At 36.8% G+C, this 15559-nt stretch overlaps 1 protein-coding gene across 2 annotated transcripts in view; it reads right to left on the bottom strand.

Moving 5' to 3' along the window:
* The window catches only part of MAP2K1 (mitogen-activated protein kinase kinase 1), a 41435-nt gene that overhangs the window by 15316 nt on the left and 10560 nt on the right, over positions 1 to 15559 (bottom strand). For both annotated transcript variants that reach the window (XM_075506393.1, XM_075506394.1), the window contains exons 2-5: positions 7726 to 7936; positions 5482 to 5628; positions 2206 to 2283; positions 1618 to 1669 (exon numbers count right to left, since the gene is read on the bottom strand). In XM_075506393.1, the coding sequence (XP_075362508.1) occupies positions 1618 to 1669; positions 2206 to 2283; positions 5482 to 5628; positions 7726 to 7936 (488 nt within the window). The remainder of the gene's footprint in view (positions 1 to 1617; positions 1670 to 2205; positions 2284 to 5481; positions 5629 to 7725; positions 7937 to 15559) is intronic.

Below are 15559 nucleotides of genomic sequence, written 5' to 3'. Positions count from 1 at the left end.
CCCAACACAACAGAAACGTGTAATAAACCCAGTCTACTTCATGTGTAAGGTGATCCCACAACAGATTGTATAAACTAGGATTGCTAATTACTCTTTTTGGTCTGGCCAACAAACATAAACTCAGACAAATATTAGTGTCTGATGAAGATATTTTTATAATCTGAAGATTGATCTCATATGGTACAAAACCCACCGAACAGTTGGCATGGTTTATACATATTGCACGACAACTGCAATGAACAGTGCCATTCAAACAAAACCATGAAATGCTCTGTCTCCAGTCTTCAATTTACACTCACGTCAGGAATAACAGAATTTATTACTTTACCATATCAAGTGTCTTTTTTGTTTAATGGAACACGCAACAGATTAATGAAAGAGCTGGATTTTAAGAAGGGCAACTATGAGCTGAAAATAAGGCAGGGCATTTATTTTACGTAAAGTAACTAAAGACCCTAGGAGTGTAGAAGCAACACTCTCATTTTACATAGCTTCATGTTTTTAAAATTGTTTAAGTATTAAAAAAGATGTAATTATGCACAAAAGACATCTATAAATAGCATGTGAATGTAAGACAGCTGGTAGAAATAGTGTCTTTCTTTTAGAAGTTTTAATGGCAATAATGAGTATTGAACCGTCCAATAATTTTAGGTCAGAAGTTTTAATTGTGACTGTCTCCAAAGTTTTTGGTGTCACATTTAATATATCTGTTACTATCAAGAGACTAGCAGTTGCAATGAAGAAATAGATATAGTGGGACAACGCTTTAATACAGTTTTATTCATAAAGAGTTAATTATGCCATTACAAAACCCCACTCATAGGTATCTTAACTGTCTCCTGCTTCTCCTTCTCTCTTAACTGAGTACAGGAATGGAAACTACATTAAGAGCTTACCTCCATTCATGTTGCATCATTTCAAGTGCTGACATTTCTAAGAAAGATCCTGCCCACAACTATACTAGACAGGGTATATCTTCACTGCAGCTACGCTAGGCAATAGTTAACTTGGCCCAAGTGCCACTGCTGCAGGTAGAAACGTTTGAGAGCTTGTTCAGTACATAGTACCGTCCAAGACTGCAGCCTCTGCTTCTGTACCTGTTTGTGTTTACCTAGAAGTTCATCACATACTTTTTTGTGTTGAAAAAGTGTTCTTCTCTTCCCAGAAAATGCAGGAAAACTTATTTGGTATTTAAGGGAAACAGAGATTGAATCACTCTGGTCCTTCAACATATTCCTATCTTCACTGCAAAGGGAGTACTTCTGGTCTCAAGTTAGATTCCCAGCTCTAGCACATAGTCCCAATTGGCCAAGTCACTCTGGCAGCAAGCAGCTTCAAACACAGACAGAAATTCTGTGTGCGCATATAATACAAGCATACTGGGTTTTAGCATGATTATAAACCCAGATAAACTGCAGTAAGATAGCAGAAGTTGAAGATACATGATAGTCATAGTAAGATATTTAGATTTAAAAAGTTTGGCTTACACTACCCGAGAAAAACCCTCTGAGCCAAAGTTGTATTGAACCATAAAGAACCCATCATAGAAAAAGCAGGTATTTTAACTTGAATACAAATTATATTCAAGAAAAGTTACAATGTAAAATTTTATCTCACCTCTGTGCATTATTTTATGCTTTTCTCTCAGATATGTGAGTCCTTTTATTACCTAAAGACAAAAGAAAAATTTTCAATTATGAAACAGAAGAGATAATTGTATGCTTTGTCTGGACAAGAATTCCAACTGCATGCAACATAACAGAAATCCTAAAATGTAATCACTGCAAATCAGTATTTTGTTTTAATTTGTACCTCCAGCTCAGACTAGAAAAACAGAGTCAACCAACCCCTTACTGAAAGTTTTGCATACACAGCTTGTTGCACAATAGATATGAGAAGGTAACATTCAAAATTTTTTAATGAAATGTTAATTCTGTTCTTATCCAGAAGCATCAGCTGATACAAAAGCAGAAAAATCAAAGCAAACACAATAGAATGTGTTACTCATTCCAATGCCCTGAGCTACCAAATAATGACACATACAAAGACTGCTTTTTAAAAGAAAGCAACACACTCAAAAATCTGGTAATACTTCTCTCTCACACATCCTTCAGTCCTTAAGTGGCGGCTTCCTGGATCTGGCATTACCACACCAAGACATAAACATACCCACTTCCAGTCTTTGAGAGCAATGAATACACTTACCGCAATGCTAACTTTGCCCAGTATCTGCTCTGGAATTCTTCCAGCCTTTTTCAGTACTTGATCCAAGGAGCCGCCATCCTAATAATAAATGTTTGATTAGGCAAGCTTTAATCAAATTCCTCTAAAACATTTTAAACAGGATTGTAGTCTGAAGCCTAAATTTGGTGAGAAATAAAAGGTTGCTTTTCATGTCTGATTTAACATTGTTATGGTGCATATCTGAAAAAAATAAATCATTCCTCAGTAGGAATTAGTCACTTTTATGTTTATGTTAAACAAACATTTGGCCAGTAACAACATCCACTCAAATAAACACTTCACACAATGATCTTCCATACTCGTATTTCCATGGTTTGGCTCTTCTTAAGGAAGCACTGTCCACAAGTAGCTGTTGACCAAGCATTAGGAATTTTACAGATTTCTGTAACTTTCAGACCAATGCAACAACGTGCATTTTTTTCTTGTCACAGCCATCACATGATACTCTCTCTCCCTCCAAAGACAGAGTGAGGAGGATTGAAGAAGCATAGAAGATTTTATGATCCTGATTACAAGGACAAAAACTCATCACACTGAAAAAGACAGAGTTCTCTTCCTGAATATAATGCGTGCTAGTGCCACTCCATGATCACAACTGAACCCAGACCCCTGTTCCTCTCATCTCCCACATGAGATCCTACGTGGAGAAAGTTGGCGTCTCTTAGTTCTGCGTATCCAGGGTGACTCTGTCAGCTTCCAAGGATGGAGGGTTGATGATTTGGCATGGCTCTCCAAGAACCAAAATAGGAAGAAATGTTTTTAAAGTTCCATGGTAAGTAACAGTCTTGCTAATCTTATTACGTTAAATAAATTGAATGCATGCACACACACACCCCCCAGCAAAGTCAAATATATTCCACTGTTGCTAAGGGCTTCTGAAAAGGAAAACTGTACAAAATCCTATTTATTTTTAGCAACTGATTGAACAATAGGCTTGTGCATAAGTTCTAGATTCTCTAGATAGAGAATATACAATCAAAGAAGAAATTAGAAAGTTATTTCTCAAATTAAAAAACAATATCCTGTTGTCCGGATCAGCATTTGATATCTCCCAGTACTCAAGGCAAAAATCCAACTTGAGAAAGTAATTGCCTTCTGCCTTAACCTATCCTTTGGAAGTTTTCATTACCATTTATACACATAAAGAGAAAAGCTAGAATGCAGAGTTTTATTATTTGAGGACTAAAATCTAAAACTCTTAGGAGAAGGAAAGTATATAAGTACTTATTTGATCATGTATTTTTGTAAAAAAAAAAAAAAAACCACACCCACATACACCACACTTGATTAAAAATACACCAACAGAAAAAAAAGTCTATATAAATCTCTTGTATAACTAGTCTGCATTTCTGGACAGCTGTCTCTGTTGAGACACCAGTATATTAACAAAGATTTCATATGGACAAAAACTTTTTTTTCCCCCTTCCTGAGGACTAGCTCCAATCCTGGAAGAGGCTGAATACAATTCAGTTCCCTAGTGTTGGCTGCAACCTTCACTGTCTTTCAGGAGCAGACTCCAATCCTTTTACCTGTTAAATACCTGCTGCTAAGCAAAGTTATGCATTGATTTTGAATTTATGTACTTAAAAAATACCAAACACTCAAATCTGAGTTCCATGCCTTTTCCACCTCCAACTTTTTGTTCATATTCATACTTACATTTTGTAACTCACTCTTAAAAACAAGAATTTTGACTGGCAGTAACTCAAAGAAAGATATGTACAAAAAAGACAATGGAGATTCTCATCTGATCTTTTATCCAAGAGGAGACCAAAAACTTCCACCTAGTGATCTGCATTAAGCCAACAGCTTAATGGCTTAATTAAGACTACTATTTAAATAATCCACCTTCTTCTATTTCAGATCTTATTGATCAATTGTTCTACATGTAAAATCTTGTATCCAGTGTGACTTAGACCAGATTCAGCACTGAAACACCAGATTTCATACTGCCTTCTCTTAAACTGAAGAGAAGTCCGCTGTCAGATGTATCATTCCCTGCTTAGAAACTTGCAAACCCTGATTGCTCCTGTTAATTTTCTCATTGACAAATAAACTGAGATTCTTTAGGCCTTTTAATTCTACATGTAATTATATACCACCACCATCTCTCTTTTGGCATGCGTTAACAAACACACTCTTTTAGCAACTGCAGATGTGCATATTCGTGACATTTAATAATGTATTCTGAAACAATGCCCAGACAATAATTTTTAACATCTATTTTCCCATTTTTCATTATTGTTTTCAATTTTGGGAAACTAACTTCTTTATAATTCCCAACAGTCATTTGTATTTTGGGGTATGCACACCTTCCATTCAGCTAGCACATGCTTAAAAACTGGATCATGATCACTCGTTCCTAGGCAACCATCGATTTCTTCTAAAAATTTCCGTAAGAGAAGACCAGAGAAGCATTAAAACAATCGCATGTACTTTCCAGAAAAAATAAGGTTTCTCTTCAAAGAAACAGTTTTTTCAGGGAAAAAATAAAAAGGTCTTCAGATTTATTGTATTTCATATTGTTAAAAACATCCTCTACCAAGCAAGTGAGGCAAAAAATTTGACTGACCTTTAATTACAGAAAATTTACTTTTAGTGTTTGGCTCCATATGGTTAGAGAAAGGCAAACAGATGTCGAGAAGAATGTGTACTTTTCTATTAAAATGAAACAGTTAAAAATATTTTTGGCATTAAAAAAAGTTGTGTAAGATGCCTCTGGGCTTGTTCACTTCCTGTGCACTATTCTTTATGTTTGCATTTTCTGTAAAATTTGGAAAAAAAAATAGACAAAATATGCATTCATCTAAATAAGAATAACTAGATTCTCATTATTATAGCTACTAAGGACTACACAGCTGTAGTAACAGAGTGGTCTGGTCCATTCTGCGTAAAAACAAATCAGAACAAGTGTCTAAGTAGCAGAATTGGGTAAATATTTTTAAATAAAACAAAATGGACCATGGATAAAGGAGAAGCAATTGGGAGGCTACATTTGTACAGCTTAGACTTCTACAGATACTAGATATCTACAGAAGAGCAGATACTGGAGAAAGGGATAAAACAGATCTTATCAATCCCAGCCTCAGATTTGCAGAGTAAATCCGGAACAACAGTATTTGATTCTTTATTCATGCAGAAAGGTCTACCTTGTTAACTTAAGTCCTGTTGACACTCAGGTTTTGCATTAATGGTCTGTTAATAACTTCAAGCTAAGACGGAATTACATGTACTTACCATATGTTCCATGCAAATACTGATTTCTCCATCACTGTAAAAAGCTCCATAAAAGCCCACTATGTATGGAGAGTTGCACTCGTGTAGAACTTGCAGCTCACGAATGATCTGGTTTCGAATAGCCGGCTTGATCTCTAGATGAATTAACTGTAAAATAATCCACTCTTATTATTTTCTTAGTGGCAAAGTGCCATTCAGAAGGAACAGGTTGTTCAGAGAGGTTTTCAATACCTAGCTGGATAAGGCCCCAAGCAGCCTGCTCTGATCTCATAGCTGACTGCTTTGAACAGAAGGTTGGGCCACATGAACTCCTGAGGCTCCTTCGAACCAGAATTATTCTACGACTTAACTGTAAAATAATCCATCCTTACTTTCTTAGTGGCAAGGGGGAAAGAAAACACTACAATACAGCATGACAAAGTTGAAATGTCAGCACCCATGAAAAGGTGGGATTTCCATCTCTTCTTTTCACAAAATATTTCTCTATCAAACTTTTTGTTCCAGCACATTTTCTTCACTTATCTGTTTTTTATGGATAGTTCAGAAACTGAAGCTCTTTATGTTGAAGAAAAGCCATCAACAAATGTCTAAAGGAAATGTGTCAAAGACATACTGACTCAGAAGCAGCCACTGAAAAATATCTGCACAGGTGTTTGTAAAGCACTAGTGGAAGGAATGAGCTGAACCTCAAATTAAAAACTCCCCAAACTGAATCTAAATCTAAAGGGGAGATTACATAAAATACTTCGTTCCACTAGACTATTTATCTTGTACAATACAAGAAGTGTATTTGTTTTGTGAAAGGGAACATTAAGAGACATTATGGAAATCAAATTTTAGTCAATATGTGGAAGAAAAATTGCAGTTCAGCAAACACCTCAGTTGCATCAAATATTAATGAATTTGGGCAAAATTTCCTGTTAAATCCACAGTAGGCAAAAAAAAAATCCATTAAATTGATTTAGTTCAAGAAAACCTCAGTGATTTGTGTATTTCGTAATTCTCACACCTCAGAAGTGGGTATTTTTCTTTGCTTCTCTCCAAACTCAGTGTACTGAGCATGCTTTATTCTTAAAGTCAGTATATGCATATTTTCCTTTAGTTTTGCTGAAGATGACAGTGTACTCTTCTCAAAAAAAGAAATACCAGAAGTCTTTCAACTTCTCAATTTAAAAAAAATGGAAGTTTTCAGTCTAGTATAAAAATGGGATCTGGGATTTGAGCGTGACCTGTGTTTTATCCTTCTCAAAGGCTAGGTTATGTTTCCCATGAACCACAGTAGCCTGCCTGTCATCTCGACCACTGCAGTACAATAGCGTATGTCCTGCCACTGCCTTGTAACAAGTGCCACCTATGCAAGGAACTTCTCTCCTGGAAGGAAGAAGCATGAGGTACCCAAACAGAAATAATCCGGCAGTATCACAGATGCATTTCCCTTACTATATTTGGTTCCCAAGGATATTGAGAGAAAGTGAAAGCTCCTCACATAAACATGAGAATTAAAACGTCAAGCTATTTCCGTTAAAAAAAAAAATCTCAGTTCTCTTACAAACTAGGTCACAACTGCTATTGGTTGTAAAGCATCAAGCTGAATCATTGAGAAAATACTCTCGCCAGAAGGACAAGTACCTTTTTGCACAGAAGCCACCTGCACCCCATGATGAAACTGTAAAACAGGAGACATCACTGTACTCCAATGTATTCCCTCATTCTCAGGTTTTTTTGAGTTCTCATTTTTTCCAGTATCATCCAGAGGCCCTTTTCTGGTTTGCAGCTGTGAAGGAAGATCTTAGGACAGGTGATATCTTTTCCATTCCTCTAAACTTATGGCCCAGAATACAGGATATTGTCACTTTTCCCTGATTTATACCTTTCAGTAACTTCTTTTAGGCCTCGTACTCATTAGCGAGTCTGCCACATTTTCTCTGAAAGATATATACCCAGCTGAAAAGATTGTATTTGTCACAATGGGACAGAAAAAAAAAAAGGGCAGGGCAGTGAATTAATGCCTATCCTTTCATTACTAACACATGGGACACTATTTCTAAAAACCTGGGACATTTAGGATAAGCAAGTGTAACTTTTCCTATTTTTTGAAACACATCAACTTCTCTGAAAGTTGGCATTAAATAGTCTTTTTTTGTGTGTCAACACCACTTTTTTCTCTAAATAAAGCCACTGTATTTCATCAGAGAATCTCCTTAATAAAAATCATCCCCAAGTTCCTATTTTTGAGGCACTCACCTTTCTTGCCATTATGAGACCAGAAGGCTTGTGAGATACTTTGAAGACCACACCGCCATTTCCTGCTCCCAGCTCACTGATCTTCTCAAAGTCATCATCCTTCAGCTCTCCAACTTTTTGTTTCTGGGTAAGGAAAGCTTCAAGGCGCTTTCGTTGCTGTTCATCCAACTCTAGTTCTTCCAGCTTCTTCTGAAGTGCTTCCAAATTTGTCCTGTACAACAGAGAAAGAATAGATGATTATTAAGCTGTTTGAGCTTACCCAGCAGTGTTGCAAGAGGAAGAGCAATAGAGCATTGAGGTCAGAGATTAAATCCACTACATTTTTGCACCTATAGACATTATCTAGAAGGACCAGACTTGCACAGTCATCCCCATGAGACACATATTATTGGAACTCTGATTTCAGTAAACAGTATTTTATTCCAGATAAAACAATGACATAAATACAAACAGATGATACCCAGTTTCCCCATCTTTGAGGTTCTGTCCAAATTCATGCATGTTAAGTTTCACTACCTACAGGAGTGGCTTAATGACTCAGCAGTTATGATCAGAGAGCTCATGAATCACAGCACATCACGCTATTTTTAGTTTCACATTTTCAAGGATTGTGTTGTAATTTCCTACAGAGTTTGTCTAAATGTTTTATCTACTGATTTTCACATAACTATATAACTAATAATCCGTTCAGAAGCTTCTTATTTAGATAAAAAGTTACCAAGCACAGGCAAACAAACATGCATTAAAAACACGACCACTGGAAAAAGATTTTTTTTTTTAATTTATTTATTTATTTTAAGTTTTACTGGGGAAGAGAAACAGCCCAAAGGTTTTAAGCTTCCTTTTTCTTTTGTTTACAGGCACATCTACTAGAAACCTAAGTTTAACATCATTAAGCAATACAAAATAAAAACACAAAACTTTAAACAGTAGTTAAATTTGGGACTACAGACAGTTTCCCAGGAAGATTCTTTTTTAATAACTTAACTTCAGATCCTTTGAAAACTCTTCATTCCAGTAATATGACAACTTAAAAGCTCATTTAAAATTTCCTGCTTCCAACTGCAACAGTAAGTTGCTGCAAGAGTAAATTCTTAACAGCAAATATCTGTTTTGCTTAGCCAAATTTAATGCAATGTTCCCAGGGAATACAGTGTTGCTAGGATGAAAAACTTGAGGAACAGAATCCACTTCTTCAGAGCCTAAACCACTTCCCATAAAAAAAATTAAATTAAATTTCACCAATAATCAAGAAAACTATTTCTATCCATCACTTCATAAAATGTCCACTTCCAAAACATGCTGTACAAAGAGGCATTCTCTGAACGCCCAGTAAGGTGCTGGTCAGTTGAGATGACACAAAGTCGATCCTCCAAGAAGCAACAACAAAGAACCCTCAGACTCAACGGAAAGACAGAATTATAGGATGAAACCCTCAACTCACTCAGAGGGCCTACATTTCCAGGCAGGATGACAATCTTGGTTTGGCTATATCTAAGGTTTAATCGAGGCAAATAAAAATAATATAAACATTCACAGCTCTTCCTTACTACACAATCACTCTGAAAGTTTAAGCAATGATGTGCTCCTACTTCATTTACGAGTTTAAATGTGTTAGAGAGGATGCAATTGCTAAGCTAACTTAGGAAGTGATCATACTTAGAAGAGCTAAACAGAGGAAATAGAATGAGACCTTTGATGGAAAGGTGAGTTCTGTTCAGCCTGTTATTTGGACATTTTAACAGTTCAAGCATAAAATTACCATGTAACACTTGTGAGCAAGTTTCACAAAACACTCACCCTGAGCAAATGTGATTTGGCAATGCTGCTCAAAACCAGAACAGTCTTACATAGTAAATTTCGATGTACTTATTCTACTGTAGTTATACTTCCATAAGTGTCTCTAGCTTAGTATAAAAATAATTTCATTCTGGTGCAGATACTTCATTTTCAGGCTATCCTACAAAGAGAAACATACTCTTATTTCTGTCCTTGTACCATGCTTTATACCAGTATAATCATACTGGAATATAATAATACAACAAATATCCTAGAGCATCCATGATGAAAAATTTCCCTGTGCAGATAAGCACGGCTTATAGGAACATTCAAGTTAATCTGACTTACAGACTCTGTTTTAAAGATGAACCATTAAGAGAGAGACACATTCTTGAAATCTAATTTCTAAAATGCAAAACAGAAAGCAAATTAATCAGTGGATTTCTTTTTTCCACCTCAAGTGTGCCTAGTAAAGCAAACAAATCCCAGCCTGAAGTGAAAGTAGTATGTGTCTTTTCTAGAACTAGCTCTTCTTACACTATGAACGCAAGATAAAAATCGGAGCACAGTTAAGCACCCCTTACTTTCCTACAACATGCTCCAGAACAATGAATGCTGGATGCAAACTCTGTATTTTACCCTAAAAGGTCACCGTTGTGAGAAGATGTAACTCACGCTTTTCAAAGAACATGTACTGACAAACCCTGCCAGTATGGGACTCTGACACACTCCCCACGTCAGACTGCCAGTGGTCAGCAAGGAGGGAAAGTGCTCTGGTCGGTGACTGGCAAGGCAGGGAACACGCTGCTTGCTTGCTCAGGTGGTTCACTCTTGTAGCAGGCTTGAACAACAGCAAGCTTTCTACACACACTTGACAGATACGTAAAAATCAGTATTTTTTTATTGAGCAGTATGTTAAACATTGGCATTTTTCGGAAGTACAGATTATTTTTTTATTCTATAAAACCCTACACAACTAGTAGAAATGGAGAACAGAGATAACTGGTATTTTTGGGGCCCCTTACCACGACAGTATCCTCCAAATAATTCTTGATGCTAGAAGCTGAGCAACTTTATAGTTCATGTTCAGTCATTAAAAATAAACTTTTACCTGCTTTTACCCTGTGCCTATCTCAAAATCATGACTGCCCAGAAAATATGGCCTATGAAACATATTAAATCAATGAGGCAGTTTTATTGCATGCAACTTTTGCAGCGACAGACCTATTACTCTGTATCACTGCTTTAAAGAAGTCAGGACTGCATAGACAAGAGCTCAGCATCCACTACCTGGATCTCTCTTTCAAAAGAAGCCAAGACAATTTAGAGTATACAACAGAATTTGAAGGAACATCCAAATAACTTAACAGCAACAGGTTTGTTGAATTAAGTTGAATATCTCTGAAATACAAATATATCAAGCTCCTAAACATAATATTTCAATATTAAATGTCCTTTTGATATATAGGGCCAGATTTTCAGAGGAGCTCAGCAAGCAACACCTTTAGCTCTCTCTGAAGTCTGTATATAGACTTAACGCCAAAACGGAAGCAAACTCTTCCCCCAAAAAATCTGACCTTAACAGGAAATTTCAGTTTCCTTTGAAAAATCTGGCCCAGTAAGCCACAGCAACAAATAATCTTTATTTACAAGTTTTGAGAAGGAACCTGCTGTCATTTTAGGGATTACTGAAGAAAGTAGGGCTGCTCATTTGGAAAAATAAAGAAATTAGAGACACAGAAACAGGATGCAATAAGGCTTTTCTTGCTCAGTTTTGAAGAAAACAGCTATTCAGTTTTTCTCTCAAAGCAGAAGGGGTTTTCTGGGTTTGAAGACAACACAGATATGCTTGAGTACATGACTTGGAGCAGACAAAATGCTAGTGTGATGAAATAAACCACTCGGTCATGCTGATGCTTTAATAACAAAAAAAATTGCTAGGATAGCATTTATCACATCTATGTTAGTGTAATGTACATCTATATAAAACTTTTTTTTTTTTTTTACATTGCTCATTTCAATCTCAATAAACTTGGCATTCACTTAAAATACAGGCATTTCCCTGCTTGAAAGTGTAAATTATTGTTGGGGTCCTTGCTCAAACACTAGTCAGAAGGTTCCAAAGGCTCCCATAGATGGAAAAGTATTGGTCCCATGAATCTCAGCACATCAGGTTTCTCCATCTAGAGTGTGGCCACCAGCAAAATCACCAGACTGATCTAAGCTCTAATGGTAAAACCTTCATTACTTGCAGTGATGTGCAAGACAATGACAGCAATGAAGTTCTCGGACCTCACTTGAATTTTTCAGGACCAATTCTCTACCCATAAATTAGTCTGAAGACTTTTTGTGAAAGATATTAACCCAATAAATGCATTGTCAGAATTACTACTCAGTAACATCTGATAATAAGTCTGATCTAATAAGTAACATCTAATAAGTAACATCTCCAGTTAGTTTTATGATAATTGAATGACAGACATCAGGGCCAAATTTATTTTTTTCATTCTGGTCCTTCGCTTGAAGCACTAAATATTAATCAATTTCAAATGTAAATAGATAAATTAAAAAAAGGAGTATTGGAGTCATCGAAATTGGTGGTGGTAATCTACTCTCGGTATTTCTAGGAGGCAGGACTTCGGTAGTTTCAGTTTTGAACTCGGAACTACTGTAAGAATACTATCCCCTGACCAGTAACTATGACTGCTATCTGGACCCTCACCATATAAAAGCATCACAGCCAAGTTGCAGTGCAAAGCACATGCAGAAACAGGTGGCTAAGTAAATCATTGCATATGAAGTGTTACAAACGAAACTAAACCAACACATAGAAAATACAGAAGAGGGAATACTTAAGTCAGTTCATCGCTAGGACACCATGAAAATGTTAAGGAAGCTTTGGTAGCTAAAAGTAGCAGCATGCTAGTGTGCTAATGTCTGCCTGCAGAAGGAGAACTAGTAGTTACTTAATCTTATATAAAACTTTTATTCAGAGACAAAGATTCCTATTAAAATTCACCACCATTACCTGCTGCAGTCTTGGAGTTGTTTTTTCACTGTCAAAGTGCTATGCCTTTGCCAGAGTTCCATCAAAGCAGGAAATCATTGAATCACCTCAGTGCTTCACTGTTCCAAGCACTACTCTGAAGCAATAGGTTATCATTTAATTTATTGCTATCAGTTTTAAAGCCAAGCACATACTAAACATACTGCACTAGGGAAAGAATCCAGCTTTCGTAATGTGATCATCTGAATGAAGCCGCAAGGGAGGTCAGTGCTGTTTTCTCCATCCGTTAAAGAAACAGTGTAATTTCACAGAACACTATCAATAAATATATTCTTACTCAGCTAGCAGAAATGGATAAATATGTTGTACAGCTAGCAGACAATACCACTGTAGAAAGTGTAGTGTCTTAACCACTGAACTTCAGATACAATTATTACAAGATCTCTCTCTTCCAGACTAAATGGAAAGTTAAAAAATAGACACTCAGGACAAGTTTTTTGGGGAGTTGTTTGTTTGTTTCCCTGCTCCAAGTGCAGCACCAGGTACCAGGTGCTCTAGAGGGGGAATTATCTGCATCCACACTTGATCAGGTAGGATCCTTCCTATTAAGTCAACATTACTACTTCTTTTTTGTACTGAAGGAAGTATGCTGACAGTGCAGTGTCCTTCCAGTCACGCGGCACTTCTGTAACCTCAGAAGTTTAAAAAGAATGCAGAACAGGACTTAATCAGAGTACGATCTCCTACCAAATACACACAACCACACCCCACCTCCCCACAAAACAATGACCCTCTGATGCGTGCAAAGGAACTTCACCTCTATTACTGTCAATTTACACTTTGCAAAATCCCCATTTTAGAGGCCAGAAGAAAACTGCATTCTGACATCCTGGGGGAACCCACATCCACCCCTTCTGCAGCCAGTCCGTGGAATATCACAGAGGTGAGAAAGGTTTTCCAAAGAGAATCACAGCATGGGATACTGGGAGATTTTCAGAGTCAATGCCACCTCACCTGTATGGAAGCTCATCTAAGACCTTTAGAATTGTCTCACCTATCCCACTATCTCACCTCCTGACAATGGCCAAAAGTGGATGCTTAGAAAGAAGTATACTGGGTGGCAAGAGCAACAAAAGAAAGTGAGTGCACAGCAACACCTCTAGTTACTGCTGGACTAAGTGTTCTGTTCTCCGCTTCCCAGAGATGCACATGGTCTTATCCACAAACTCCTGAATAGACAAGATAGTCACAAATGCCATCACTTCACCGGGTTACCAGGTCACTTTTTGAGCCTATCATACTATTCCCTTAAAGTTTGGTTGTAGGTTTTTTCAGACTAACTTTCTTTTTAAACATCAAAACAAAACCCCATGATTTATAACTCCTGTAAACATGTGCCATTACACACAGGTGGGCACTGGAGGTACATATTAGCGAGTTAGGGGATACTGAGCAAACCTGTATTTCCTACGCACAGGTTGGGCAGGGAGGAATAACAGATTCTGCAGGGTGCTCTCACCCTATACACAAAGATGAGCAAAAGGCAAGAAGAGACTTCTCAGTTCACACTTTTGGGGGCAGCCACCCCAGCACTGAAGAAAGCACTCCTGGAAGAGACACATGAACATTTTAGATCATACTTGCTCTCTTTGAACAAGTAACAAGAAGAGAAATGCTGCCTTTAGTCTGGTAGTACATAATGTCATAACAAAAACAGAAAATAAATCCTTATTCTTAATTCATACTCCAAATCCTTGAGAATATATTTTTTTAAATTCACATTAGTGATAAGTTAACCATATACTCAACACTAAAGGCTACATTACAGCTGTACTCAACCCTGAAGTCTACTTTAGAGAGAGAAGAAAAAAATGTAGTAGAAGAAAAAAAATGTCTGACAGTCTTTAACAGTAATTTGTCAAATAGTTGTTCAAAGTTATTACTATCAGTTTTGCAAGCTGAACAATTAGTATGAGTGAAAGCATAAAGAAGTACATTCATTTTCAGATCCACTGTCACATGAGGATACAGGCTTGGGGGTTGTTTTCCAGAACGGTGACAGTAATGCTTTCCCCAAGCCTACACAACTGTCAATTTAGAGAGGAAAGTAGGCAGTTCACTACATAATTTCCATGAACAACCTCAATCAGGGAGCTGAAATAAAGTATTAGGAACATGAAGACATTCTGCAATTTGGAAAAGACAGACTACTATTTCACATGACTGTGCCAAACCCAGGCAGTAAGACAAATTTTTATTTAACTTTTCCTTTAACAAAGAACAGTTCAGAGTAACATGGAAGATAAAAGTAATTTAAAAATTTTTTTTTTAAAAAAGTAGTATCATAGCTTACTGCACAGGTGTGTCTATGTCTGGGCTAAACTCCAGTGCAGCCTCATAAAACTTGCAGTTAAAACAACAACTCAAAAAGATCTAAACTCACTATAAGTGCAAAGGAGTCTTGCTCTGGAAAAATACCCTATTTTTCAACTCCTGCTTATTTTCAATTCTTGCAACATGTTAGAGGTCCTTCATAAATTACCCTTACCTTTAGGTGGGATATATGACTGCCCAATACACCTGCTCATTTCTAGCATGAAATTTAACATCTGAAAATACTGTTCCACTTTCACAACACAACAGACATGGCAGGGCACATTTTGAGGTTTAATACGGCCAGTAAAAAATTACCCAGTAGGAATGAGAGGCAGAAAATTTAATTAAAGTCTATTTCTTAGTAAAAGGTATGTAAAACAAAAGTATTAGAAAAGTATTGTTCTGACCAAAAAAGTATCCTGCTAGACTAATTCAATGTAAGAATTCTCATTTTTCTAAAGCTGAGGCATGTAGTTTAAAGAAGAAACTATGCAATACAACTTCAAGTCTCCTGTTGAGTCTCCACCAATGGGATAACTTAACTTCAAAAACTCCTTATAGGCTGAGCTGTTGGGTATGAATCTTCACTTTAAGCTTCCTCCCTCTTTTGCTTTAGCCTAATCACTATCCCATTAAACATTTCAGACTATTTTTTCTTAAATAAGCTGAAGC

This window comes from Mycteria americana, chromosome 6 (genome assembly GCF_035582795.1).
Source record: "Mycteria americana isolate JAX WOST 10 ecotype Jacksonville Zoo and Gardens chromosome 6, USCA_MyAme_1.0, whole genome shotgun sequence".
Lineage (NCBI taxonomy): Eukaryota > Metazoa > Chordata > Aves > Ciconiiformes > Ciconiidae > Mycteria > Mycteria americana.
The sequence above is the reverse complement of the archived record's forward strand: the minus strand, read 5'-3'. Positions and strand labels throughout refer to the sequence as shown.